This window comes from Crocuta crocuta, unplaced genomic scaffold (assembly GCF_008692635.1).
Source record: "Crocuta crocuta isolate KB4526 unplaced genomic scaffold, BGI_CrCroc_1.0 scaffold138, whole genome shotgun sequence".
NCBI classification, from domain to species: Eukaryota; Metazoa; Chordata; class Mammalia; order Carnivora; family Hyaenidae; genus Crocuta; species Crocuta crocuta.
The window spans coordinates 7,201,133-7,226,440 of NW_027532585.1; the positions used below are offsets into that span (position 1 = coordinate 7,201,133).

At 52.7% G+C, this 25,308-nt stretch overlaps 1 protein-coding gene across 4 annotated transcripts in view; it reads right to left on the minus strand.

Annotated features, from left to right (window-relative positions):
- Window positions 1-25,308, minus strand: part of VWA2 (von Willebrand factor A domain containing 2) — a 47,383-nt gene that overhangs the window by 1,922 nt on the left and 20,153 nt on the right. For all 4 annotated transcript variants that reach the window (XM_077779581.1, XM_077779580.1, XM_077779579.1 and 1 more), the window contains exons 5-13: window positions 25,149-25,258; window positions 15,523-15,717; window positions 11,009-11,142; window positions 10,302-10,434; window positions 7,898-7,953; window positions 5,031-5,138; window positions 2,984-3,556; window positions 1,251-1,802; window positions 435-560 (exon numbers count right to left, since the gene is read on the minus strand). In XM_077779581.1, the coding sequence (XP_077635707.1) occupies window positions 435-560; window positions 1,251-1,802; window positions 2,984-3,556; window positions 5,031-5,138; window positions 7,898-7,953; window positions 10,302-10,434; window positions 11,009-11,142; window positions 15,523-15,717; window positions 25,149-25,258 (1,987 nt within the window). The remainder of the gene's footprint in view (window positions 1-434; window positions 561-1,250; window positions 1,803-2,983; window positions 3,557-5,030; window positions 5,139-7,897; window positions 7,954-10,301; window positions 10,435-11,008; window positions 11,143-15,522; window positions 15,718-25,148; window positions 25,259-25,308) is intronic.

Sequence of the window (25,308 nt, forward strand, 5' to 3'; positions counted from 1 at the left end):
ACCACTAAAATAAAAACCACCCCCCCAGCCCCCACCCCCACCCTCCCCCCACCAACCTGCATCTGTGTCCTCATCCTCTGCCTTCCAGATACTTTGCCTCCACTGCTCCCAGCCCAGGCCCCCGGGAGACCTCCCTCCCGGGATCTGCTTAGCACTCACACACTGCGCGTTGCACCCGCTCACCGTCCGTCTCCCCCACTGGCCCGGGAGCTCGGGGAGGACAGAACCGCTAGTTCACTGCCACGTTCCCCGCACCTAGAGCCGCACCGGGATGCAGGCGGCCCCACGAAATGTCTCACGCAGGAACGACACACGCTGCGTGAGTCCTTCCGTTGAGCGAACGCCCTAGGACCTGCCTTCGGCGGAGTCCCTGGGGCTCAGCAGGCCTCAAGGCCACCCCCAGCTCCCACATGCCGAGTGAGAGCCCCACTTACGGTTCCCACAGTGGGGGCCCTGCCAGCCGGCCTGGCACTCGCAGCGGTAGCTCCCGTTCTGCAGGACGCAGGTGCCCTCGTGCATGCACGGGCTGGGTTTGCAGACGTTGACCGGCCGCTTGGCTTCTAAAAGGGAGAAGGCGCCCAGCAGGGGTCAGCCCCCAGGCTCCCTACTCTAAGGAAGCCCAGAGCAGAGGTGAGGCCCCTGGAGGAGCGTCTTGCACCTCTCCATGTTTCCGTGGGCCCTGGAGCAGCAGCTTGGAGGTCAGCACACTGGTGCCCCACACCGCTTGCCTAGGTCACGGACCCGGCTTCCACACAGCTTTCCTTCCCTACTGCATAGACAGTCTCTCTCAAACGTGCTGTGCGCATAGCAGTGTTTACTATTCTTATGGACACATTTCTAGAACAGCAGGAACAAGGTCGCTGGCAAAATGATGCGTTGGGGTCAGGCTGGCCTGGCTGTGTCTCTTCCTAGCTGTCATTCACTACCTGGGTCAGTGTCATCCCGGGCCCTCAGACTCCTGGGGGAGTCTGCAGGTGTCCTAGCGATGTGTTCTGTCCAAGTGAGGTGCAGAAGTTCTCCAGCTTGGAGAGAGGGATTTTTGTTAAATTCTCTGCGCCTTAAGTTCAGATGGGGTCCACTGTGCCCCCTGCAGTGTTTCCCGTGAGCAGGGAATGCAGCACAGAAGCCGGCACATGGACAGCGCCGGGGAGCTGGGAGGCGCCACCATACTGATGTACCCAAGGGCGCAGGCGGAGTCCCCCACCCCCACCCCGGAAGTGACAACGAAGGGTGTGGGCTCCCCCACTCACCTCCACATATCCACTCGATGAGTGCGTCCTGGTGGTACCTCAGGTCTGCATAGGTGGCCACGTGGATCAGGGAGTCCCGGGGACCTGCGAGCCTCCGCAGCGCCTCCCTCAGCACGGGCCCCACGCCCAGCACCAAGACGGAGACACCATCGTTCCTCAGCTTCTGGGCAGGGACAGCTGCGTCCTCCGTCCCCACCCCGCCTGTGAGTACCACCACGGCCTTGGGGACACCAGGCCGGGCGCCCCTCTGGACCGTCATCACTCTGTCATGGATGTGCAGCAAGGCTGTGCCTGCCGAGCCTACCCCGCCCAGATAGGGGGCCTGGCTCATGGCCCGCAGCACCGCGGCGCGGGTGAGATGGGTGTCCAGCCCGAAGGCCGTCCGGACCCGGCTGCCGTACACCACCAGGCCGACCTGTGTCACGTCGGGGTTCACGTCGAACTGGAGCGTGCAACTCCTCACGAAGCTCTGCATCTGAGCGAAGTTCTCAGGCCCCACGGAGGCCGAGGCGTCCAGCATGAAGACCAGGTCCAGGGACTGTGCCTGGCAGCCTGTGGGGGCAGCGCAGTGAGCCTGGGGCAGGCTCTGCCCGGCAGAGCCCCATCCCCTGTCCCAGGCCAGCGAGAGAGGGGCCGCTCTGGGTTGGGTCAGCCACTCGGCCCACAGCAGTCCCCATCCTCTCCCCCCTCCTCAAATAGGACACAGAAAGCCAGGCGAGATCAGAGTTCCAGGCTCCCCGGCAGATAGAATTTGGACACAGGGCCACACCTATCTTATGGGATGTGGTTGGAAATAACTACAGTTGCCAAAATCTGTCCTCAGAAGGGAGTTACGTCCCTTCTCCCCACTTCCTGCTGGCTGAGAAACAAGGACCTCGGACCCAGAGGTGGAACAAGACAGCCAAGCCACCCTTCTGGCCACACGCACCTCTTAACTGAGAGAGAAAGAAATGTCTAAATCAGCTGTAAGCCACTGAGCTCTGGGGACCCTTTGTGACAGCAGCTCGCCTGCATTCTCATCCATTCCCTTACCGGGCACCCTCTGGGTGCCATGAACCGTACTCTAGCCACTAAATATACCAAGTGGACAACATGGGCCCACGCCTCCCCTCAATGGGCTAAGTGTCTATGGGGAGACAGAGAGGAGACCCACAGAGAATTACAAGTTACGTGAGCAGGCATGGCATGGCGGGGTCGGGGGGACAAACCAGGGTGCCCTGAGAGGGACCGGCAGGAGCAACGTAAGTAAGTCGGGAGAAGTCAGGGTCTCTGTGAGGAGGAAGTGTGGGCTGACGGCTGGGTGGTGGTCTGGGGCGGGGGGTGGACCCGAGTGGTGATTCCCTGACCTGCTCCCTGTGCTGGGGCCACAGACAGAGCTGAGGGAGCATCCGCTGGGAGCTCACAGAAGCCAGCGGAAGGGGCCTGGGGTTTCTGCTAAGTTCAGACGGGAGCCCGTGGATCGGATTTACTGGGTTTTAAACAGCACTCCAGAACAAGGAATAGCTGAGAAACTGGGGGCCCAGGGGAGCCTAAGATGACGTGATGGCCAACTAGAATGTAGGGTCCTGGACAGAATCCTCGGAATAAAAGGTCGCTAGGTAAACACAAAAATGATCTGAACAAAGTACAGACTTGAGCAAATAATGATATACTTATGGATTCACTAGTTGTGACACATGCACCCTGTGTGAACACCCTACGAGAGGAGCTACCGCGGAGCCCTGGGACCTCACCTGGCGGCGGCCGGCTGCACAGCTTCTCCTGCAGCTCAGGGATTTGGCGGAACAGGTCGTGTGGGCCGGCGTAGACCAGGACGCGCTCCGGGCCGCCTGTGATCTCCTCCAGCTCCGCCCGCACGGCCTCGGTGCCCACCCCCAGCAGGAGCAGCTCCCGGGCCCTGGCGCGACGCGCCGGGCCGGCCACGTCATCCTGGGAGGGTGACTCGGTGAGCAGGACCACCACTCTGCGGGGACGGTCCTGGCCCGTCCTGGCGGCGCTCCCAAAGCCGCGATCGGCCACCTGCCGCAAGGCGCGGCCCGTGAGGCTGGCGCCCCCGCTGAAGGGGAGGCCATCTAGGCTCCGAAGCAGGGCCGGCACGTCCTCGTACTCGCCCACGGGCACGGCCACCGCCAGCTCCCCGCTGTAGCGCGCCACGCCCACGCGGGCCCGGGAGTCCTTGCCCAGGGAGGCCTGCACAAACCGCTTCACGAAGGCCTTGGCCCGCAGGAAGCCCTCCAGGGTGGTGCCCGCCGAGCTGTCTAGCAGGAAGAGGACGTCAGTTCTGCACTCCGGGCTCAGCTTCGGGGCTGTGGACATTACAGCGGCCGTCGGCCACGCGATGGCCACCAGGAGCATGGAGGTGGCCATCCCACCCAAGACGTCCGGCCACTACACTGGGCAGGAGACCCCTCCCTCCCAGGAAGGAGCCGGGGCGACGGGCCAGGGCACACGGCACACAATTACACAGGCCCAGACACCGCTCTCCGTCCAGGCTCTCACTACGGGTTTCCGTCTGGCCACTTTTTAAAAGTTAAACTGTAATCTAGAACTTTCTTCTGTTATGATTAGTGCTTCTGATGCCCCCGTGTGAGAAATCTTTGTGTACCTCAAATCATGAAGATATGCTATGTTTTCTTCCAGAAGCGTCCCTGCTTTGCCTTTTACATTTAGATCTATGACCCATCTGCAACTGATCTCTGTGTAGCTTGTGAGGTAGGGGGTCAAGACTGTGTTCTTCCATAGAGATCTCCAGTTGACTCAACGCTACGTTTTTTAAGTTATTACTTAAACATTTTTTACAATACATAAAATATATATTTTAACAAGTTATTGTTTAATAAGCTCCTGCTATGTGTCAAGCATTGTTACAAAGCATTTTCCATCTACCTCTTTTAAAATGCCCCACAACCCTACAGGGTTAAGCCTCTTATAATTTTCATCACATACCAGGGTTTAGGCCCTTTGCTCCTTTTCCTATGAGAAGGGAGGAGACTGCCCAGAACCAGACTGAGAGTCGGACTGGCATCAGCCTGCACTTGAACTCAGCAGTGCTCGAAGATCAAGCAGTGGCCATTCTAAAGATAAGAAGCCAGGAGCCGCTGTCCTACCCAGGCCTCAGCAGCTGAGTTATTTATTCATGGAGTGCTCAGAGGCCGCATCACAGGAAACAACAGATCAGTGGTGTGCCTGCCCAGCAGGGCGCTCTAAAACTCAAGGGCAAGTTTCTACCTAGTAGCTAGTGGGGTGGGAGGTGGGCAGGGGGAGCCCAGGCTCTACTGCTCCCCAGCGGTCAGTCTTAGAAGTCCGGTGCAGGGGCGCCTGGGTGGCTCAGTCGGTTAAGCGTCCGACTTTCGCTTAGGTCATGATCTCGCGGTTCGTGGGTTCGAGCCCCGCGTCGGGCTCTGTGCTGACTGCCAGCTCAGAGCCTGGAGCCTGTTTCAGATTCTGTGTCTCCCTCTCTCTCTGACCCTCCCCTGCTCACGCTGTCTCTCTCTCTCTAAGAAATAAATAAAACATTAAAAAAATAAATTTTTGGGGGGCGCCTGGGTGGCTTAGTCGGTTAAGCGTCCGACTTTCGCTTAGGTCATGATCTCACGGTTCGTGGGTTCGAGCCCCGCGTCGGGCTCTGTGCTGACTGCCAGCTTAGAGCCTGGAGCCTGTTTCAGTCTGTGACTCCCTCTCTCTCTGACCCTCCCCTGCTCACGCTGTCTCTCTCTCCTAGAAATAAATAAAAAATGTTTAAAAAAAAAAAAAAGAAGAAGAAGTCCGGTGCATACGTACCGCAGTCAGCCTCCCCTCTGAAGGCTGGCGCGCAGAGGCAGTGGTACCTGTCCAGGCCTTCTGGAACACATGTGCCTCCATTCTGGCAGGGCTGCGAGTCACAGGCGCCTATTGGAGAGATGCCCATTAACAGCCTAGATGTCAGCCCAGAGGCGTGAAGGGGTTTGGCCAGAGGTGTGAATCTGGCAGACCACCCTGCCCCGGGCCTAGCTCCCGTCCTCCCCTGGGACCACTAGGAAACTAGCCACGACGTCTGTGGCAAAGAGGGGACAAGACAGCGAGTGAGGAACGTAAAGGAGGGGCCGGGTGGTGGATGTAAAGGACACTCAGTGGTGGGCTCCATCAGGCGCTGCGTGAATTACAGGCTCCACGGACCCTGGCTGCTGTGGACTGAGTTGTTTTCCTCCAAATTCATATGTGGAAGTCCCAACCCTCAGTACCTTAGGATGTGCCTGTATTTGGAGAGCGCCTTTAAGGAGGAAATGAAGGCTAAGTGAGGTCATAGGGTGGGCCCTACTCCAGTCTGATGTATCAGAGGAGGAAGAGACACCAGCCACAGGCCTAATGAGGACAGGGAGAAGACAGCCATCTACAGACAGAGCAGAGAGGCCTCAGGAGCAACAGAACCTGCCGACAGCCTCATCTTGGGACTCCCAGCCTTCAGAACCACGAGCAAGTACATTTCTGTCGTGTAAGCCACCCGGTCTGTGATATACAGCCATGTGTGTGCTAACTGCACAACATGGCTTTATAACCCCCGCCGGGCGAGGAGACCTGGAGGGGCTCCCGGGGGCTGCAGTGATTAACTGGTGTTGGGCCTGAGCTCGACAAAAATGAAAATCTCAGTAGCATCATGGCAGCCACAGAGATGTCTCTAAGACTCGGGCAACACCATGGTGTGGAGGGTGCCATTCCTGAAGTTCTGTGTGGTTGCTCTTAATGGCCTCTGCAGGCTGGCACAGCAAAACGGTGAGCCTCTGGTGCCTGGGTACCTACTTGGGCACCTTAATTAGCCCCTCCAAGCCTCCTCCTCAAAACAGGGATGATGAGAACTTGTTCCACAGAGTTACTGTGAGGATCACGTGAACTAACCCGTGGAAAGTCTTAGCACAAAGCCTGACATGAACCAAACACTCTATAACCTGTTAAGACAGTATTTGCTTTGGGATGTGAGGTCCAAATTATGGGCATTGTCCCTTTCAAAGGGTCTATTTTATACAGGAAACCATAGCCCATGACAAAATTGGGCCCATTCTGAAGTGTCCTCTCTCTGACACCCTATGGTCAATGTCTGAGCTCATTTCCATTCCCTTATCAATTACTGTAAAATGCAGATAATACCATGTGACCTCCCTCCCCGAGTTTTAGAGAACAGATGAGATCTTCATGAATTCATGTATCATATATGCAAAGGATTTTCTAAGCGGCTGGGTGTGGGTACCATTGGAATTGGTGATCTCTGTCTTTTCTACATAAAAACATAGAAAATGTGGTGGTCCCATCACTGCAATTAAAGCATATGCTTATTGAAGATAGAATTTTTGAGGCTAACTCTGGACACCCAGGCCAGCTATTATGTCAGCCTGTGAATCATGGAAATGACCAGGGGCGCATTACCACCACCAACAGTGGCCTTTAATTGAGCAGCTACTATGTGTTAGGTACTACGTTAAGCACCACACATGCATGATCTCATTTCATGGACACTTCCCGATGAGGTAGGTTCTGTAAAGATCCCCTCATTCGAGATGGGAAAACTGAAGCTCAATGACTAGAAGTCATGTGAAGTTCAGATAGCTGGAAAGGGGTAGAGCTGGGACTCAAACCCAGGTCACTCTGTTTCCAAAGCTTTATGCTCAAACTTCAATTTCTTTTTTTTTTCTTTTTTTTTTGTAGGGGGGAGTACAGAGAGATAGCAGGCAGGTGTGTGCGCGAGCACACATGAGCGGGGAACAGAGAATCCCAGGCAGGACTTGACGCAGGACTCGATCTCAAGAACCATGAGATCATGACCTGAGTTGAACTCAAGAGTTGGATGCTTAGCCAACTGAGCCGCCCAGGTACCCCTCAAACTTTAATTTCTGAGAAAAAAAACACCCTACTTTCAGTTTCTTCTGTGTTTCAGAAGAATGCAGCATGGGAACTTTAAAGCAGGATGTCAAAGGGATCACCAAACCCAGGGTAGAAAGTGCCACTGGCTCTCCTTCCAGGAGACAGGCTCCTTGCCTTATCAGGAGTAAGAAATCTGTAAGTGACTGATGCCAACACAGCTGAGTGCAGTTTCTATGTTCCCAGCTCAGTGGGGTGCACTAGACCCTGCAAGCAGTAGGGAGGCCCACTGGGAACCAGGCTGAATGATGCCTGATGGTATTGGTGAGTCTGCCTGTTTGCTTTGGGACCTTGTCGCTGATGAAGGACTTCTGTGGGCATTTCCTACGAAATCGTCACTGGAGCCCATTTATGATATCCCTGTCATACAGAGCAGGGAAATGGGGATTCTGGAACCCCCATGGGACAATCTGTTTTATAGAGGGGGAAACTGAGACCTGGAGTATGTGCTGGGTGTGAGGCTTTCTATCTGCAAAGCTGGTGCTAAAGCACACCCTTCTCTGCCTCTTGCCATGCAGGGGGCACGGGTTAAGGAAGGTAATTCCAAAGTCTTCACTCCATTCTTAGTGAACAAGACCAGAGAGCAAAGGAGGAATGTGTGCAGCATGGACCTGCCCCTCGTGCTCTGAAAGACCAGTCTCTCTGCCCGGGAGCTGGTTCCAACTCCACCCCCTGCCCAGGCGTGCAAACACACCTTTAGAAGCCAGCCTAGTCCCAGGGCCCAGAAAGAGCTAGAAAATCCCAGAGGCAGACTGTACCTGGGCATGTGGTCCTGTAGCAGGTGGCAGGGTGGGTGAGGAACACTCTCTTCCAGCTATCACCCAAGGGAACAAACGGTAGAGAGCAAAACTTAAACAGGAAAGCAGAAGCCTTGGAAGGTGATCTGAAACCACTGAAAGCTGACATGAGATTCCGATACAGATATGGGTCAAGAAAGACGTCTTTCCTTTTTGATTCTCTCCCAGCTTTTATCTGCACACAGGACAGGGCATGTTCCAAACTACCCAGAAATAATTTTTTGAAAAAATGTAAGTTGGCGATCATGTCAGAATTTGCAAATACCTGTGCTTGGAACTCGGAGCTGCTGGAAGAGCTTTCTATTAGGAGTTACTTTCTGGGGCCAGCACAATGCAGCGGCGGAGGGGAGGGCAAGGAGCCCTCCTGGTAGGGAGGCAGGCTCCTGGCTTCCAGCTGTGTGACTCCCCCAGGCTTCCCACCACAGGGGCGGCCTAATTGCGCCCCCCTCTAGCGCACAGTCTTCCCTGGAGCAAAAACACCCACTTGGGATAAAAGCCAAGTCAATTACAAACTCAAAAGAGCTGCTGAAATCAGAAGTTTGCCAAGCTGCCAGCTCATTAAAGAGAAATTTCCGTCTCCACACCTATCCCTGGTGACTTCGTAAGACCACAAATCCTAGCCCGGAAAGTTCTGCGGACTCCTCCCAGGCCTGAAGTGGGGCCCCGTGCTGTTGGGAGCAGAGAGGGGCCACAGGGCTTCGCCTGGCTCTGCACATGGCACGTGGCTCCCTCCTGAGCTCCCTCGGGTCCGGACGCTATGCCAGGCCTTTTATGCCCACTCTGCCAACGCTGCCCCCAGCCCTCACCCACCCATCCCTTCGTTCCTTTTCTCTATAGCACTTACAACTGCCTATCCGTTTATTTTATGCATTTGTTTTATTTACTATTGCCTCCCGCCACTGGAGTGTCAGCTGGTGAGGGCAGATTAGTTTCTGGGATGCCCGTGCTGATGCCCCAGGATCTGGGACCGTGCTAGGCCCAGAGGAGACCCTCCGGGTTTCCTGAATGGGAGACTCAATGGGGGAATCGCCCTACTACATGGGCAGACAGTTCTAAAAGCCTCCAATAAGAGTGCACTCCACCTATTAGCTCGTTGCCTGCTCTCCACAGCCCTATGGGGTGGGTACCATTACCATCCCCCTTTCAAATGTAGACAAAGGGAAGGAAAGGTTCCAAGCCCACTAGTGGTCACTTTGGAATTACAGGCTCAGCAGCCTGACTCCGGAATCTGAGCACAAAGCCATGGAGTGTCCTCTACCACCAGCTTCCCCTGGGGCTCCCAGCTCTGAAGGCCTCTGTGTGGCATCACTGGGTTCCCATATCTTTCAAGACTGTTCAAGCAGCCCCTCCTCCATGATGCCCCAGGGAGCATAGGCCCCATCCTGGCACCTGAGAGACCTAATGGTGGCCGCTGTCCAATGTCTCCTCTGGACCATGAGCTTCTTGAAGTCGGTGGCCATGCCTGTCTCTTCACTGCACAACGCTCGGTTCCGAGTGAGCTCTCAGAACGAGTTCGGTGGGGAACAAAGAACTGCCTTCTTTCACTTGAAAGCTTGCATTCTGAAGAGAGCCTCTGGTGGCCTCTGCCATGGCATAAGGCCTTCTCTTCTCTGACCAACGTGCAAGGCACGGCCCTTCCCTGCCAAGATGGTCTCTGGACTGGCCACCAGCCCAGCATGATGGCTCACAGCTTTGCGGCCAGCCCGTTTCACTGCTGTGTGTCTTCAGAGCTCATCACTGAGGGCAGGCCGAGGGCCCAAGATGCAGCTGGTTCAAACACGACCCCTGGCTCTCCAGAAAAGGCAAGGGGACAGGATCACAAGCTGCTGACCAGGTGCTGTCAGCTAGCTAGTGACCACAGGCAGTCTAGTCTAGGAATCTTTTGAGAGAATGGCTGACCACCAGGCAGTAGGCGCTCTAGAATGCCTGAGCTCCCCTTCTGACGAACACTGCGTCCCCCATGGCCTCCACAACTGGAATTCATCTAGGACCTTAAGCCTCCAGCCTCACTCGGCCCCATAAAGTACAGACATTGGTATTCGGAGAAACCAAATCACCAGACCACTGCCCCAAGTCCAGACCGCCGCCCTAGAGGACTCGCTTTGGCTTACGTATTAGCCTTCCAGAATGGCTGTGGCCCTGTTAGCCTTGGTCACCATGGGCGACTGGGCAGTAGGTCTACAAGATTCTGACACTGCGTAGCTGTGACCTTTCCTGTGACCCCACACCTCTGTCCTCCGATCCCTGTCACACTCTGTGGCCAAGGCTCCAAACAGCTGTTCTCCCTGTAGCAAATGAGCTCTCAGCTGTGGGGGTCTCCATCCCCACCCAGGGAGGGCGCGGACCCCAGACCACATGGACGAACCTGGAGAAGGGGCAGAGTGCCACCAGCACGGCATCGGTCCCCCGCGATCCTCTCCAGCAGCGGGCGCTGCCACCACGCTCCCTGACCGTCTCCAGCGTCCTGCGCTCACAGGGATGAGGCTGGAGTCTGCAGTCTGTGTCCACAGGGCACAGTGACGGAGAAGACCGGGTTATCTCCTCCCCCCGCATGCGGCTCTGCCACCCTCCGCCCGGCCACCTTCTGCCTCTCTCAGGGCCGAGCACGTCAGGGGGGGGCCCCGTCTCTGAGCATCCCTTCTGCACACAGCTTTTACACCTTGTGCACGTGCGTGCCTTTTATACAACGTACTCTGATCCAGCTCCAGGGGGGACCCTGATAATGACTGCTACAAATGCAGAGACCTCACCCCAGCTGAAGTGGGGAGCTGACGTAGCTCTTCCTCCTGAGGAGGGGACAGGCATGGGGGGGGGCGGTCCCACCAGGCCTGGGTCCCAAACCCTGGGCCCCTCTATCCCTCAGAGACAAGCTGAGAGTTCTGAGCTGGGAAGCCCCCCAGGGCCTGACGCAGGGAGGTAGACAGCAGAGCACCCCAGAGCGGAAGCTGTGAGACCCGCTTCCTCTTGCCCTCCCCCTCCCCGGGGAGCCTCTTGACCTCTTGCCTCGGGGAACCCTCCCCACCCCACTTCCACACGGGGGAGCCCACTCCTCCTCAACTCGGGAGGCCTTACCTGGAGAGGCGACGGTGCAGATGGCAGACCTGCTGAGGGTGCTTAGAAGGCCGTTGGTGGCGTCCTCCGCCTGCTCCACCATCAGCAGGTGCTGCTCCCTCGGTTCGCTGGCCAGCGCATGCAGCTCCTCCCACCTGTCCCCGTCCCCAGCGCCCCCCAGAGAAGTTAGGAGCAGCTGACTGTCCCGCCCCCATCCACCTTCCTGTCCACCCATCGCCTACACCAGGGGCTCCTTGTGTACAGCCACAGACCCCACTGCTCCAGAGGCCACTTAGCTGCAACCTCACCCCACTAGGATGCAGGTAAGGTCCAGAAGTGAACCACAGAAAGGCCCCAAGTGTGTTCAAGCGTGGGTAATAAAAGCACGCATGCCAGGGTTCAAATGTCCCCCAAGGAAAGCCAAACCCTCAGAACCCATCAGCTCGTGTTTGAGACACGGTCTTAACAGACTTGGGCTGTCTGGTTTTGTCTCCCATGGCTGATAAGAAACATTTAACATTTAACCATGAGGGAACATGGTTCTGGGCAATGGCGAAAGAAGAACGAGCAAGGCAAGCGAGTGATAGAAAGAAAATACTGAAGGATGATAAATAGTGGATATAAAGCCATCAGCATGAGGTTACGCAGAGGAAGGGGCCAGTACACGTCAGCAGCCGGAGGGCACTACAGTTAGGGCCCGGCACAAAAGTGCTGGGGGGGATGATAACCTAGGGCACGAAGAAAGTGTTAAATGACCTTGAGAAACCTTTTTTCTAATGTTTATTTTTTAAATTTTTTTATTTTTTGAGAGAGAGAGACACACACACAGAGCACAAGCAGGGGAGGGGCAGAGAGAGAGGGAGACATAGAATCTGAAGCAGGCTCCAGGCTCTGAGCTGTCAGCATCAAACCCGATGCAGGGCTCGAACCCACGAACCATGAGATCATGACCTGAGCCAAAGTTGGACGCTTAACTGACTGAGCCACCCAGGTGCCCCGAGAAACCTTTTTAAGAAGACAGGGTAGTTGGTAACGTATTTGGAATCTTGCCCTTCAAAAACTCATCAAAACAGACCAAGGTTTGGCAGTGCGGCAAAAACTTCACTTCTAAAATTCACTTATATAAAACTCTTCGCTCTCCTTTGAAGCCGTGTAGACTAGGCATCCACCCGCTACCCAGGACAGCACCTGGCACACACAACAGGGCTTCTGAGCTCTGGCCTCAGTTGCATTCAGAGGGCAGTGAGGCCAGGCCCCTTCCCTCCACGCTCCCAGCCCAGCAGATTCCCACAAAAGCCAGGGCTGAGAACCAGCAGAGAAGGGGCTCAATGAACATTAGAAGGAGCAAAGAATCAGAACCAGCATCAGCTTTTGTCTCATACTAGAGCCTCGCACTGCCCACAGCAGTGGTTCTCAAACTTCAGCAGGCATCAGAATCACTGAGGGCCCCGTAAACCACCAACGGAGGTGCCTTGCCCCAGCGTTCAGGCCCAAGCGTGTGCATTCCTAACAAGTTCTCACACGATGTGGATACTGCTGGTCCAGGGAACACACTTTGAGAACCACTGGTGTAGCGACCTGGCCTTTAACCAGCGGCGAGAGGATGGGTCAGAAGGGCCTGGGAACCCACGAGCTTCCTCAGAGGGTTCCTATGTCTGCAGCTCAGGACATTCGGAGCTGAGCAGTGTCTCCTCTCCTGACCAAGGGCTTCTTGATTCCTCTAAGTGAGGGGCACTCAAAGTGTGGCCTGTGGGCTGGTGAAGGCCCCCAAACTGTTTCACCCTCATCCAGAACCAGACAAGCATGGACACTGAGAAGAAACACCTAGAAACTACCATAGAGCAACTTGTCAGAGTCATTTTATGTCTGCTGGATCAAGTGATCAACTTTTGAGTGTCTATTCTGTCTTCGTTTTTAATTTCACGATTCAAGTAATTTCTTTTTTTTTTTCTTAAATTTATTTCTCAAGGATTAAAACAACACAAAGCAGGGGCGCCTAGGTGGCTCAGTCGGTTGAGCACCCGACTTCAGCTCAGGTCATGATCTCGCAGTTCGTAGGTTCGAGCTCCGCGTTGGGCTCTGTGCTGACAGCTCAGAGCCTGGATGGAGCCTGTTTCAGATTCTGTGTCTCCCTCTCTCTCTGACCCTCCCCTGCTCATGCTGTCTCTCTCTTTCAGAAATAAATAAAAAACATTAAAAAAAAATTTTTTAATAAATAAATAAATAAAAGCAACACAAAGCAGACTGGACCTCCACCACGGACAATCTGAGCAGCACTGTCCCCAGCTAGCAGCTGGAAAAGAAAGCCCTGGAATGGGCCATGTATTTCCACCACCTGGTAGGCTCCAGCCTCACTGACAAACATTTGGGCAACTGAGCTGTGCAAGGTACTCTACTCGGCACCATGTGGGAGGAGGGTGGGCAGTAAGCCAGGACGCAATGCCCCTGTCCCCTCTCTCATGCGTGAGGACACAGAAAGAGCCCACGGTAACGGGGGGGGGGGGGGGGGGGGGGGGGTGTTAAACACTCACTCACTGGCAAGGACAACAGCATGATGATGCCGGTGGCGGCACAGCCCGCGATAGCCCCTCGCTCCCTAGGTGATCTTCAGGCTCTAAATGCCATCCTCGATCTCCATCTCTCTGTGCTCTCTCCCATGGCCCAGACGCCTACATCCCGCTGCTGACTCAACTTCTCTGCTCAGATGTCCGATACGCACCTCAAACTTGATCTGCAAGGGAACTCCGCTCCCCTTGTTCTCCCCCAGCCTTCCCCACCTCACTAAATAGCACCGCCATCCGCTCTGGGGCTCGGGCCAAAATCCTGGACTGTTCTCACGTGCAATTCGCCAGGCACTCCACTGCTCCACCTTCAGAACGTACCCAAGTCCGACCATCCCTGAGCGAGGTCCCCGTGCTTTCCCGCCACAAGCCACCACGATCTGGTGTGAGCCGCTCCAAAGGCTCGATTCCCCGCTCTCCCCCAGGACTGCTTCTCCTTGCACCTCCACCCCTAGTCTGTTCTCTCTCTACCCGACAGCCAGTGCGATCTTCTCAAAAGCTAACCAGTACGTGGCATTTTCCAGCTCAAAGCCATCTAAAGACTTCCCAACCTACTCACAATACACTCTCCAGTCTTCACTGTGACCCACAGTCTCTAGACCCAACTCCTACCTATCCCTTCTACCCCGTTTCTTACAATCCACCCCTTGTTTGCTGGGCTCCACACACACCCCCTGGCTGTCTTTCTCTTCCTATAGCACACTAAGCGAGCTGCTGCTTCAGGGCCTCTGTGCTTGGCATCTGTCTTGCCTACTCTTTTCCCTGCTCTTTGGAAGGCTTACTTGCTTCACGCAAGTCTCTGCTCAAAAAATCAACTCCCAGCAGATCTCTCAATCTAAAATAGCTGGGTTCTCTGCTCATCACGGTTTACCTCCTGCCTTACTTTTTCGTCTGGACATTTTATTTCCACCTGAAATAACATTACTTATTTATACAGTCACTTGTTTATGATCTAGTTCCTCTCCTAGAACGGAAGCTCCATGAAGGCAGGCACTTCACTTTGTATGTCTCTTATTCGGAGAACTTAGAATAACGTCTGTACTAAAATTAACAGAGGGGCGCCTGCAAGGCTCAGTCGGTTGAGTGTCCTACTCGATTTCGGCTCAGGTCAAGATCTCACCGTTCATGGGATTGAGCCCTGCCTCAAGCTCCGTGCTCTCCGTGGGAGGCCTGCTTGGGATTGTCTTTCTCTCTCTGCCCCTCCCCGACTCGTGTGTGCGTGCCACTCTTGCTCTCTCTCTCAAAATAATATACATTAAAAGAAATAATAGAAAGTGAAGAGATTTCTGTGTGCAGGCATGGTACCCAGACCAGAGTCATTTCACTTAATACTCAAAATAACGAGGGACCCACAAAGGCACCTCCAATTTTGAGGTTGAGAGCAGGGAGGTCCTGTGCTCCTCTCTTCCCCAGGAAAGCACATTCCAGTGTCTGGAGAGGGAGAGGCACCTCCCTCCCAGAACACCCCCTCCCCCCAATCTTGGCCTCAGGAGTAGGTCTATGACTCAGGCTAAGGAATCCTTTCTCGGATTATTCCCCTTGGAACTGGAAACATGAGTCTTCCCCCCCCCCCACCGCTCCCCCCAGGGTGGAGCTGGGCGCTGCCCAGAAGTTTTAGGCCCTGGAGGACCAGGCGCAGAGAAGAACAGAGACGAGAGGAAGACAGACAGAATCTTCACGGCGTTCGAGTCCCCGGCTCCCTCTCACCCCAAGGGACCCCTGACCCACCCAGTACAATTCGGTAAGTCCGTGAATTTCCGTTTCTGCCCAAATCAATTGGGGTCAAGTTTCTGGCACTTACGACCAAGTATTCAGACTAAACTAAAGACCACGCACACTCCCAGACACAGCACGCAGAGTGAGGAAAACAGAGCCTGGAAGGACCAGGGTGGTTTGGCCAAATCCCCTCTCTTCCTGTGGCTGCAAAGTGTCTCCACGATCCCCAGGGTGACCCAGAGTGACTGAGGCTCTTACCTGGGAAACCGCACCCCGACGGCAAATACGGTGACACCTCTTTCCTTCAGCTGCTTGGCCGGCAGCGCCACGTGCCCTTGGGACCTTCCGTCAGTGACGACGATGAGGATCTGGGGCACGGAGGTGTTTCTGCCCCCAGGGAACCCTTTGCGCAGAAGGTATTTCAGAGCGAGGCCGGTCTCTGTGCGCCCGCCTCTGAGCGCACACAGAAGGAAAAGACAAAGCCGAGATCAGTCACCCGCAGACGTGATGTGGGAATGACAGCCTGAAACAAAGGGCTCCTCCACTGTTAGTGACACCCACGTCCTCCCAGCAGCGGCTCAGTGACCACTCCAGCATGGGACATGCACGTTCTCACCATCCGAACCACGACAAAGAGTAGACATTAACTCTTCCTGCAGACAGAAGATTCACCCTGCACATCTCTGTTGTGTTACCGATAATGTCATTCTTTGTGTAGGTTTTTGGACTCTCTTCCCACACCCCTCTGCCTCCAGTGACAGCTCAAGGGCGGATGACCTTCATTGTCTGTGTGTCTAACACCCACCGTCTCCCCGCACCTGTGTCATCGCCTTCCTATGGCTCAGCGGCCTGTTGGGGCGGGCAAGCAGATAACTGAGCTTAGGAGAATCGTGTGACTCTGTAGGAGTGAAGGACAGGGCTTTGATCCGAGGGTCTGATGACGGTCATGTCTGTGATCAGGACTTCCTGGCTCACTTCCAGTCCAGGGTTGGGTGCTGGAAGGCTGAACTGTGCCCTGCTTCCAGATCCGGGGATGTTACAGGGCCCCACCCCGTCATAAGCCTAGTTAAGGGACTGTCTGCAGAGCCTAGAATCCCAGCGCAGAATCTCTATTAACTCTGACAACTGGCGGCTCATGCAAGCATCCTCAGGGGGACAGCTGCCAGCCCTCAGAGTCAAACAGGCAGAAAATGATCCCCTATAATGGGTTTTAGGCCAAACCTTTCAGTGAGTGGCAACACATCCAACATTAGCCACAATGTTGAGGCTGATGAAATCACCACGGTTATTAACTGTACACACAGAGAAAAACCCTGTTAGATCACCGCCCTGAAGGGCTAATCACAGACTGTAGATTTGGGGGTGCACATTTATTCTTAGATTACAGGGTCAATTAAGGCAACAATGCCCATCTCTCACAGGCCTTACGGTGACTCTTCTAACATGCAACCCGCAGGAGGCTCGGGCACTGTGTGTGCGTGTGAATGCCTCCCTATCTGACTGTGCGAATGTGCACACGCTTCTCTAACTCAACCCTAAAACTGCTCACGTCTCATGCAAGCCTCACGTGGTCCTCCTGCCTGAGCATCGCTCCTCCAAGCAGCTACTCAGAGAGCCAGGCCCCTTTCCCTTTGTGCTCCCCTTCCTCTCCCTCCTCAAAGACCTCTCCATTCCCCAGAGAGATGAGAAAAGAGCAAGGAGCAGCATGCTTGGAAGGATTTATGGACCCAGCCCAGAATATTCTTCACTTTTACTGCTTTCTGTCCTGCGTGAGCTCTTGAAGGGCAAATCTCTCTGTGGGGCTCCATTAAGTTAATGAATGTCAACAAAAGTGGATAATTCCTAGAATTAAGACCCTTTTCTCCCCCATATCAGCATCTGCATCAATTAAAAAGCCATGGTTTTCAGCCCACTGGTGTTTTTTGTGGACACTCCAAATGGAAGATAGTGAGAGGGAGACCAGGAAGCATAACATGATCCCATCCCTTAAGAACTGTCGGTCTAGCTGAAGAAATAGGGCCTATATGCAAATAACGATTACCAACGGAAGGATGACAGTCGCAAGACTTCTCAGGAGTGGGGTCATTGTGGGGAGAAGCTGTCAGGGACAGGCTCCAGCAGGGAAAGCAACTGATGGGGTCTTGGTGGCTCAGTGGATTAGGAAAGGAAGAGGCCATTCCAATCAGGGGAAGAAGGGTAAGCAAAGGCACTGGGGAACACCTCCAGCCATGGCCTGGGACTGGTGAGCACAGCCTGGGCAAGGGGCTTGTCCAAAGGGAAGAGATCAATGAACACCAAGAGCCCCCAGCTCTTCTCACACTGTGCTGGGTCACACATTAGATACTGAAGACAAGCAAGAGGATTTTGTTTTCTGAGACAACTACCACCTTTGCCAAAGCTCTCGTGTCTACGAAGACTCATCCCTGAGGCTCCTGGAAGTGCAAATGGTTTCCCAGTTCTATGGGTTGTTTTTTTTTTTTTTTTTAATTTATTTCTGAGAGAGAGAGAGAGAAAGCATGAACAGGGGAGGGTCAGAGAGAGAGAGAGAGACACAGAATCTGAAACAGTCTCCAGGCTCTGAGCTGTCAGCACAGAGCCCGACACGGGGCTTGAACCCACAAACCGTGAGATCAAGACCTGGGCCAAAGTCGGAGGCTTAATCGACTGAGCCACCCAGGCGCCCCCTATGGTTTCCCAGTTCTAAAGGATAATATTAGTACTGAGTTTTTACTTCATGCCAAATACTCTCCCTACCTGTTACTAAATGTAATCCTTACAACTATGGTAAAAGGTGCTAATATTCTTCTCATTTATTAGATGAGGAAACTCGGCCCAGAGAATAGTATTACTAACTACTAATATCTTCAGAGCACTTAGTGTGTGCCAGGCACCACTGGTGTGTGTGTGTGTGTGTGTGTGTGTGTGTTTATGTATGTAAAGGTACTAAGCTCAAATAATTCTCACCACAGCTGAGATAGGGGAGTCCTGGGAAAGGCCTTATCTAAGGTCACACAGCTCAGGAATGGAGGAGGGAGGACCTGAACCCTGAACCCTCCGCTTCCAGAGCCCAAGTTCTTAGCCAAAATGTTACTACACAGCCATCCAAGTCCCTTGCCTCTCAACCAGCTAGTGAGGGGTCAGAAATGGAGTTTATTTTTTTATTGTATTTTTTAATTAAAAAAAATTTTTTTTTACTTATTTCTGAGCGAGAGAGAGAGAGGAAGCGTGAGCAGGGGAGGGTCAGAGAGAGAGGGAGACACAGAATCAGAAGCAGGCTTCAGGCTCTGAGCTAGCTGTCAGCACAGAGCCTGACGTGGAGCTCGAACCCACGAACCATAAGATCATGACCTGAGCCAAAGTCAGATGCTTAACCGACTGAGCCACCCAGGCGCCCCCAGAACTGGAGTTTAAACCCAGTCAGGCAGATTCCAAAGCCAATGGTCTTCCTTCTCTGGGGGTTGGCAAATTACAGCCTATAATCTTTGTGTAGATAAAGTTATACTGGGAAACAGCCGTGCCCATTCATTTATGTACTAACTATGCAGAGACCCTATGGCCAGCAAAGCTTGAAATATTTACTCTACAGCTCTTCACTGAAAAAGTCTGCTGATCCCTGCAGTACACTGTTCTACCTAAATGGTCACCATATTCTCTGCTCACCAAAAGCCAAGGTGCCCCATTGACCATGGCCCTCCCTGGGCCTTCATGCCCCTGGCAGTATGCCCCATGGCTGTGGTTAGAAACCAAATGTCAAAGACATGGAGTCTGGGCTCCCAATTCTACTGGCCTGTGGGGTGTCTGCCCATCCTATCCCTCAACACACAAATGCCTGTGCTGTCTGTCCCTCTCTACTTCTGCTCCCTAACCCACCTTTCGGGAACACTTTACCAGTCAGGCAAGATTCCTAAAAGCTTCTGAACTCTGGGAAACGAGAAAAAACCCTGCCACCTCCATGTTCCTTACTCTGTGGAGCATTTCTATCTGAGGGTCTGTCCTGAGCTCAGGGTGTGGCTCCAGACAAGGGAGGTCTGAGGCCATAGTCTCACCAAGATTTTTCTAATTTCTCTCAAACAGAACTAACCCAGCTTGAAAGTAAAGGTTCACAGACAGACTAGGGTCTTAGGAGAGCTTGCAAAGCATGGACTTTTTTTGGTGGGGGCGGGCCTGGCATCTAAACATCTGGCCATCGGTACAGTCAAGTGGTTGAGGAACATGGGCTCCAGCCAGAGTCGGTGGGGCTCAAATATTAGTCCTGAAATGTATTAGCCAAGTAAACTTGAAAAGGTCATGAGACTCACTTTCCTTCCTTGTTAAAGAAGGGAAAGTAACAGTATTATTAAATGCTACACCCAGTGCCCCCTAGGAGCTAGTGAGCACCCTATCAGGGGTAGTTACCATGACAAACTAACTAGCAGTCTATTCCAAGAAGTTTATCTTTTGAGTTAGTCTCAAGTTCCAATCAGCATAAATATCCCTTGGGAGGCGGATAATGGAGACTGTCAGATTCTAGCATCAGGGACTCCAAATGGGTGGGAGTGTGACCAGGCTGAGAATCTACATTTGAGGCCAGCCTCCCCTGCCCCAGTGATTCTGAAGTAGGGAGTCCACGAAACAGATTCTGAAAAATAATTCATCAGAAAATTCACTGTAGGGGCACCTGGTGGCTCAGTAGGCTAAGCGCCCAAGTCTTGATTTTTGGCACAGGTCATGGTCTCACAGTTCAAGGGACCAAGCCCCACATTGGGCTCTGAGCTGACAGTGTGGAGCCTGCTTAAGATTCACTCTCCCTCTCTCTCTCTCTGCCCCTCCTCCACTTGCGCGCACATGCACTCTCTCTCAAATAAATATTAAAGAAAACTCACCGTAGGTAGGGGATGTTGATTACAGAGCTTTCTTTCTCTTTTTTAAATCAAAAGACAAAAATCTTGGAATCAATGTAAATGTGTCCTTTTAGAGAAGTGATTTAATATACTATGATAGTTCAATTCATTGGGTTATTATATAGCCCTTAAAAAGGATCAACATGAGGGGCGCCTGGGTGGCTTAGTCAGTTAAGCATCCGACTTTCGCTTAGGTCATGATCTCGTGGTTTGTGGGTTCGAGCCCCGCGTCGGGCTCTGTGCTGACTGCCAGCTCAGAGCCTGGAGCCTATTTCAGAGTCTGTGTCTCCCTCTCTCTCTTACCCTCCCCTGCTCACGCTGTCTCTCTCTCTCTCTCTCCTAGAAATAAATAAAAAAATATTAAAAAAAAAAAAAGGATCGACATGAAAAATAATGCAGCTTTATAAAAAATGCACATCAAGGAAGTTAAAAAAGAGCAAAACGCTTTGTAATTACAACTATTCTAAAAGCAATACTTAAATGTTAATGCAGTTTGAAAGAAGCCACAGCTAGCTTTGTGCTAAGGTACAGTGCTGAGTGCTACTTCTGGAGAGCTATCTAACTACAGTAAAACTCTGATAAAGCTACAGATGGGGTCCACAGCAAACACAGAAAACTCAAGAGTCGCGTGACCGTGAGATTAATGAAATGACTGAGGGAGCCTGCATAGCCAGCTGGCCAGGAGCTCTGTGCACTTGGAACAGACTTTGCTGGCCATGCTTTATCTGATTTTACGTAATCAGGGGGTACAAAATTGGAAGGGCTTTGACTGCATTGTTTTTTAAACTTCTTAATGCAGAGTGGCAATAAGGGCAGTTCCTTGGCCACCTCACAACGCTTTCAGGGGATCGATCGCCTTGGTCTGAAAAGGCGACTATCTGGGGCTCTGGGTAGAGCTGTCCCCACCAGTTCAGCATTTCAGATTTCAATGCAGAACAAGGGTAAAGAGCCGTGGAGAGGTTATCGCTCCCACTCGGCCAACATTCCTCTGCCCTGATTAATAATAACGTCTCAATGTTTAGTGTCCTCAGCGACCCTGCAACTGTGGCCAGAAAATTACTTACTGCCTCCTTGCCTCGTCTGCGGCCTCCTACAGTCGTGCTAGGTCATGCGAGTCCTAACCACGCACAGTCCCAGAAGAGCTGACCCTGTTCAGACACATAAAGAGGCTTCTCCCCCACCCGCAGTGTCCCCATCTGGCATATTCTTACGGAGTCTTTGGACTTCCTGCGTTGTGACTAATACTTCAAGCCCTTAGTGAGGGCTTCCAAAGAGCTGAGAAGAGGCTCAACAAACTGTTTAGGGGGTGGATCGGGAGGGTGGAAAGAGATAGAAAAGCGCAGCCGGGGTGGTGCGGGGGGGTGAAGACCTAATGGACGAGTAGAGGACTCTGTGGTCCTAGCCAAGTCCCCTGCTCCTTCTCAACCTCAGTGGTCTCCTCTGTAAAATGAGGGATTGGAATAGATACTAGCTGACCCCCAGAGGGCCTTTTTGAATCAATCTGCTGCAATTTGCTTGGTGTTTTCAGAAGACAGTGGGGCCAAATCATCGAGTCCAAGGCACCCAAACAACTGTCAACCTGCAGTCCTGAACTGAAACCCACAGGTCAGTTTTTCTTCTGCAAATGTTAGCATGCATCTGATGGGTACAAAGATGCTTTTGTAATAAAATGTTTTATTAATAATGATAGAATTCATACACCATAAAACTCACCCTTTTAAAATATTTTTTTAAGTTTGCTTATTTATTTTGAGACAGAGCAAGGGAGGGGCAGAGAGGGAGGGAGGGAGCGAGAATCCCAAGCAGGTTCTGCACTGTCAGCATGAAGCGCAACATGGGGCTCACACTCACTAACTGCAAGATCATGACCTGAGCAGAAATCAAGAGTCAGATGCTTAACCAATGGAGCCACCCAGGTGCCCCACAAATCACCCTTTATTTTTTTTAGTTAAAAAAATTTTTTTAATGTTTATTTTTGAGAGAAAGAGAGAGAGAAAAACAGAGACTGAGTGAGGGAGGGGCAGAGAGAAAAGGAAACAGAATCTAAAGCAGGCTCCAGGCTCTGAGCTGTCAGCACAGAGCCCAAGACGGGGCTCGAAGCCACAAACCAAGGGATCATGACCTGAGCTGAAGTTGGATGCTTAACCAACTGAGCCGCTGAGGTGCCCCAAAAATCACCCTTTTAAAGTATAGAATTCCCTGGTTTGCAATGTATTCACAGAATTGTGCAACCATCCCCACTAAGTCCTACACCCCAAAAGAAGCCCTACGCCCATTAGGGGTCACTCCCTATCCCCCTCCCCACAGCCCCTGGCAGGGACTAATCTGCTTTTGGTCTCCACAGATTTGCCTATTCCAGACATTGCGTATAAATGGGAGACTCATACAATAAGTGGCCTTCTGTGTCTGGCTTCCTTCACTGAGCACCATGTTTTCAAGGTTCATCCATGTCGTAGTGTGAATCGCATCATCCTTCCTTTTCACAACTGAATAATATTCCAGTATGGCTACACCACATTTGGTTTAGCTATTCATTCATTGGACTTCTGTGTTGTTTTCATTTTTTGGCTGCTATAAATAATGCTGCTACAAATGTTAGTATAGAAGTTTTTCTGGAAGCATACATTTTCAGTTCTTTCGGAGTCACTGGGTCACATGGTATATCTATGTCTAACTGCCAGACTATTTCCAAAGCTGCTGCACCATTTTACATTACTACCAGCAATGCATGAGAGCTCCAATTTCTTCACATCCCTGCCAACACTTGCTACTGTGTGTCATTTATTTTAGCCTTCCTCGTGGGTGTGAAGTCATAGCTCATTACTGTTTTGATTTGTGTTTCCTTGGTAACTAAGGACACTGAGCATCTTTTCAAGTGTTTGTGTGCCATTCACAGATGTTCTCTGGAGAGATGTCTATTTACAAGGTTTCTTGTTAGGATGATGGAAATGTTCTAAAATTATAGTAATAGTTGCACAACTCTGGAAAACACACTCAAAATCACTGTATTGTACATGCTAAATGTGTGAATTTTATGGTATTTAAATTACATGTCAATAAAGGTGTTTCTGTTTTGTTTTGTTTTACAAACTTAGTGTGTAGAATAAGCACGTGGCAGGGGCATCTGGGTGGCTCAGTTGGTTAAGTATCTGACTCATCTGACTCTTGATTTCAGCTCAGTCACAGATCAGCAGGGACCTGATCTCACAGTCACGAGACAGGGCCCTGCATCAGGCTTCCGGCTGGGCACAGAGCCTGCTTAAGATTCTCTCTCCCTCTCTCTCTCTGCCCCTCCCCTGCTTGCTTACACACTTGTTCCCTCAAAAAAAGGGGAGGGGGGCTGGGACACCGGGGTGGCTCAGTCAGCTAAGCATCCAACTCTTGATTTCAGATCAGGTCATGAGCTCCCGGTTTGTGAGTTCAAACTCATCGGGTTCTGTGGTAACAGTGTGGAGCCTGCTTAGAATTCTCTCTCTCCCTCTCTCTCTCTCTCTCAATCTCTCTCTCTCTCTGTCCTCTTCCCCTGCTCATGCTCATGCTCACTCTCTCTCAACATAGATTTTAAAAAAAGAAAACAATAATCATCACAGGGCAGTGAAGCAGTGGGAGAGACCTTTCAAAAGTACAAATCCTTAGTATCTACGTACCCTAAGCCCAGACGGATTCGGTGGGTCTGGGAGGGAACCGAGGCACTGGCATCGCTGACACGCTCCTCAGAGGCAACTCCGACCCAGGCCTCCTGACCAAAGAGCTCGCTTTGACACGTGGGCATCTGGGCCCGAGGCACGGGAGCGAGAGGCTGCGACTGTCCTCTCTAGGAAACCATTCTCGGAGGCCTCAAGGGTAGAGGGTGCGAGGGAGCCAGGAAAGGCCGGTGCACACTAATGCCACCTTTACCAAACACTTCAAGGTGCTTGTCTTCCCTCTGTGCTTTCTTGTACTTGACCCGCCTCTCGCTCTGGTCAGGCTGCCCCCGGGCGGGGACAAAGAGCCTGAGATGAAGTCACTGGGGCTGCCTGGGGGCTGTACGGCCCCCAGAGGCCCTGCTGTGCCCAGTGTAGGGGACACGGGCGTCTGGAGAGCACTGGAGGCGCAGAGGCCTGTGACTGGGAAAGAGACTGCAGAGTCCAGGGCCTTCCTGTGAGGCTGGAGTCGGTGGCCACGAACAGCTGGGACCGTGGACTCTGCCAGGACTTCGTGGACACGCGCTCAAGGGGCAGCAGACACCACAGAGGATCCAGAGAAAATCCAGAGACCAGAGTGGCGAGTGGCAGGTAAGGTGTCCTCCTGTGAGGGCTTGGGAACGTGTGTGTGCCTGTGCTCGCTCGTGTGTAGCACGCACTCACATATACAGATGCATGTGTGTATACAATACACATGCATATAAAATACTGATACACAATATATGTGTGTATTTACATCTAGATATATGTGTGTATTTACATCTACATATGTATTTACACATACATATATGCATATACACACACACATCAGCTGATATGTAACGTGAATAAAGCTATGACCCTACTACGTACATTTATAGGGTGTATATGAGCACACAAAGAGCTATTCATCATTTTTAAGGCATTTTTCATAACAGAGGGACAAGTACTCTTTCTAGAAGATAAAAACAAGGCTCCAAGGAGTGTGGGGAGCTGTCCCAGCTGCAGGGGTCTCCAGGGCCAGAACTGGGAGACCCAGTATTCTTCCCCCCCCCGTCACCGGACGCAGCTCACCCTCTGCCAGCCCCCCGTCCCAGGTAGGCGACAAGGCCACACAACGGCGGCAAAGAGATTTTGACTCGCACGTAAGCTCCCACTCGAGACGCTGTTGTGTAACAAGGAGGAGCAGTCTCGAGACGGGCACTCTCGTCACCCACTGGACACGGCTGGGGTTCCGGAAGCCAAACCGCAGCCCTCTCTCGGGCCGACCGCGCCCTTCAAGGGAGCGATCTTGAGAGCCGCTGGCTTCATCCCAGCCAGGGCGGCATTTGCTCATACATACTTGAAAACCATCCTCTTCATGTGTGCCTTCACTTCCTGTTGGGACGAAAACGAATCCAAGGCGAATTCCAGACGAGGAACGGAACTGAACTGCAGGGCTCCCACTCTGACCTGCAGTAGGAGACAGAGGGTCCGGGGGTCGGGGGTGGGGGGGGGCGGTC